The following is a 1,785-nucleotide window of genomic DNA, read 5'->3' as shown; positions in this document are numbered from 1 at the left end:
CTCCATCTTTGCCAACAGACACCTTGTATTGACCTTCACAAAGGTTGCAGAGGAAAGATGTCAGACAAACTGTTCACTGCAGGGTCATTTATTTTGTTTAAATACACAGAGAGCACAACTTCTCATTTACAAGGTCTTTCACTTGAACTATAAAGGTGGACAGATAATTAGAAGTGGGATGAATAATAACATTTCCTTGTGGGCAGTATTATCATAGTTAAAAAAGCAAAACCAAACAAGCCTTCCCCTAACTCCAAAAAATCATCTACAACGACGAAATATAAAAAAGACAGGTTGGACCTGTCATGAGTTATGTCATGAGTGATATGCAGAAGATGGGAAGTTTAAAGCCTTTGAAAATTATCCAGCCATGAGTTTCCTCAGGGCATCCTTGAGCTCCTGGTTCCTCATGCTGTAGATGAGGGGGTTCACTGCTGGAGGCACCACCGAGTACAGAACAGACACCACCAGGTCCAGGGATGGGGAGGAGATGGAGGGGGGCTTCAGGTAGGCAAACATGGCAGTGCTGATGAACAGAGAGACCACGGCCAGGTGAGGGAGGCACGTGGAAAAGGCTTTGTGCCGTCCCTGCTCAGAGGGGATCCTCAGCACAGCCCTCAAGATCTGCACATAGGACACCACAATGAACACGAAACACAAAAAGAACAAACAGACACCAACAACAATAAGCCCAGATTCCCTGAGGTAGGCATCTGAGCAGGAGAGCTTGAGGATCTGGGGGATTTCACAGAAGAACTGGTCCAGGGCATTGCCCTTGCACAGTGGCAGTGAAAATGTATTGGCCGTTTGCAGCAGAGCATTGAGAAACCCAGTGGCCCAGGCAGCTGCTGCCATGTGGACACAAGCTCTGCTGCCCAGGAGGGTCCCGTAGTGCAGGGGTTTGCAGATGGCAACGTAGCGGTCGTAGGACATGATGGTGAGCATAGAATACTCTGCTACTATCAAGAAGGCAAACGAAAAGAGCTGTGCAGCACATCCCGAGTATGAGATGGCCCTGGTGTTCCAGAGGGAATTGGCCATGGATTTGGGTACAGTGGTGGAGATACAGCCCAGGTCAAGGAGGGCGAGGTTGAGCAGGAAGAAGTACATGGGGGTGTGGAGGTGCTGGTCACAGGCTATGGTGGTGATGATGAGGCCGTTGCCCAGGAGAGCAGCCAGGTAGATGCCCAGGAAGAGCCAGAAGTGCAAGAGCTGCAGCTCCTGTGTGTCTGTGAACGCCAGGAGGAGGAACTGGGTGATGGAGCTGCTGTTGGACATTTGCTGCCTGTGGGCATGAGGACCTGTGCAAGGAGGAAAAGACAGTGACGGTTCAGATGAGACTTGTCTGGGAAAAACCAAAGTCATTTCCCACAGACCCTCCCACAAAGAGACCCTTTTCTTTTTCCAGGAGAACGTTCTGTCTGGAGCCCTCGTCGGTGCTTGATGAGTGTGCAATGAAGAGCAGGGTCTCTGCCCAGGGGCTCTTGAGGAGTCAGCCTGAGCCTGTGTGATGGGTGGGGCAGGGGCCAGTCCTGGGGTTCAGCTTTGTCAGATGGAACCGCTCCTGCTGCAGAAGGGACTGTCAGCATCTGTACCCGCAGGGCTGAGAAACTGAGTTTGAGAGGTTTGGCGTTTCTACAGCTCCTTCTCCCCTCCCACTCTGGGAAGTGTTGTTGGGTGTCAGAAACCCTCAGCATTTCTGCTGCACTCAGGGAGAACAGAGCGAGTCCTGCGAGACCAGAGGATGCCTGTGGGTCAGTGCAGAGTGAGGGCAGCTGCTCTGTC

The 1,785-nt window shown here is 51.7% G+C and overlaps 1 protein-coding gene across 1 annotated transcript; it reads right to left on the bottom strand.

Annotated features, from left to right (window-relative positions):
• Positions 1 to 360: 360 nt before the first annotated feature.
• LOC135999526 (olfactory receptor 14J1-like) lies at positions 361 to 1,278 on the bottom strand. Its single transcript, XM_065653096.1, has one exon. It carries the CDS (start codon positions 1,276 to 1,278, stop codon positions 361 to 363), a length of 918 nt encoding a protein of 305 aa, XP_065509168.1.
• Positions 1,279 to 1,785: the final 507 nt, after the last annotated feature.

This window comes from Caloenas nicobarica, chromosome 28 (assembly GCF_036013445.1).
Source record: "Caloenas nicobarica isolate bCalNic1 chromosome 28, bCalNic1.hap1, whole genome shotgun sequence".
In the NCBI taxonomy this organism is placed as follows: domain Eukaryota; kingdom Metazoa; phylum Chordata; class Aves; order Columbiformes; family Columbidae; genus Caloenas; species Caloenas nicobarica.
The sequence above is the reverse complement of the archived record's forward strand: the minus strand, read 5'-3'. Positions and strand labels throughout refer to the sequence as shown.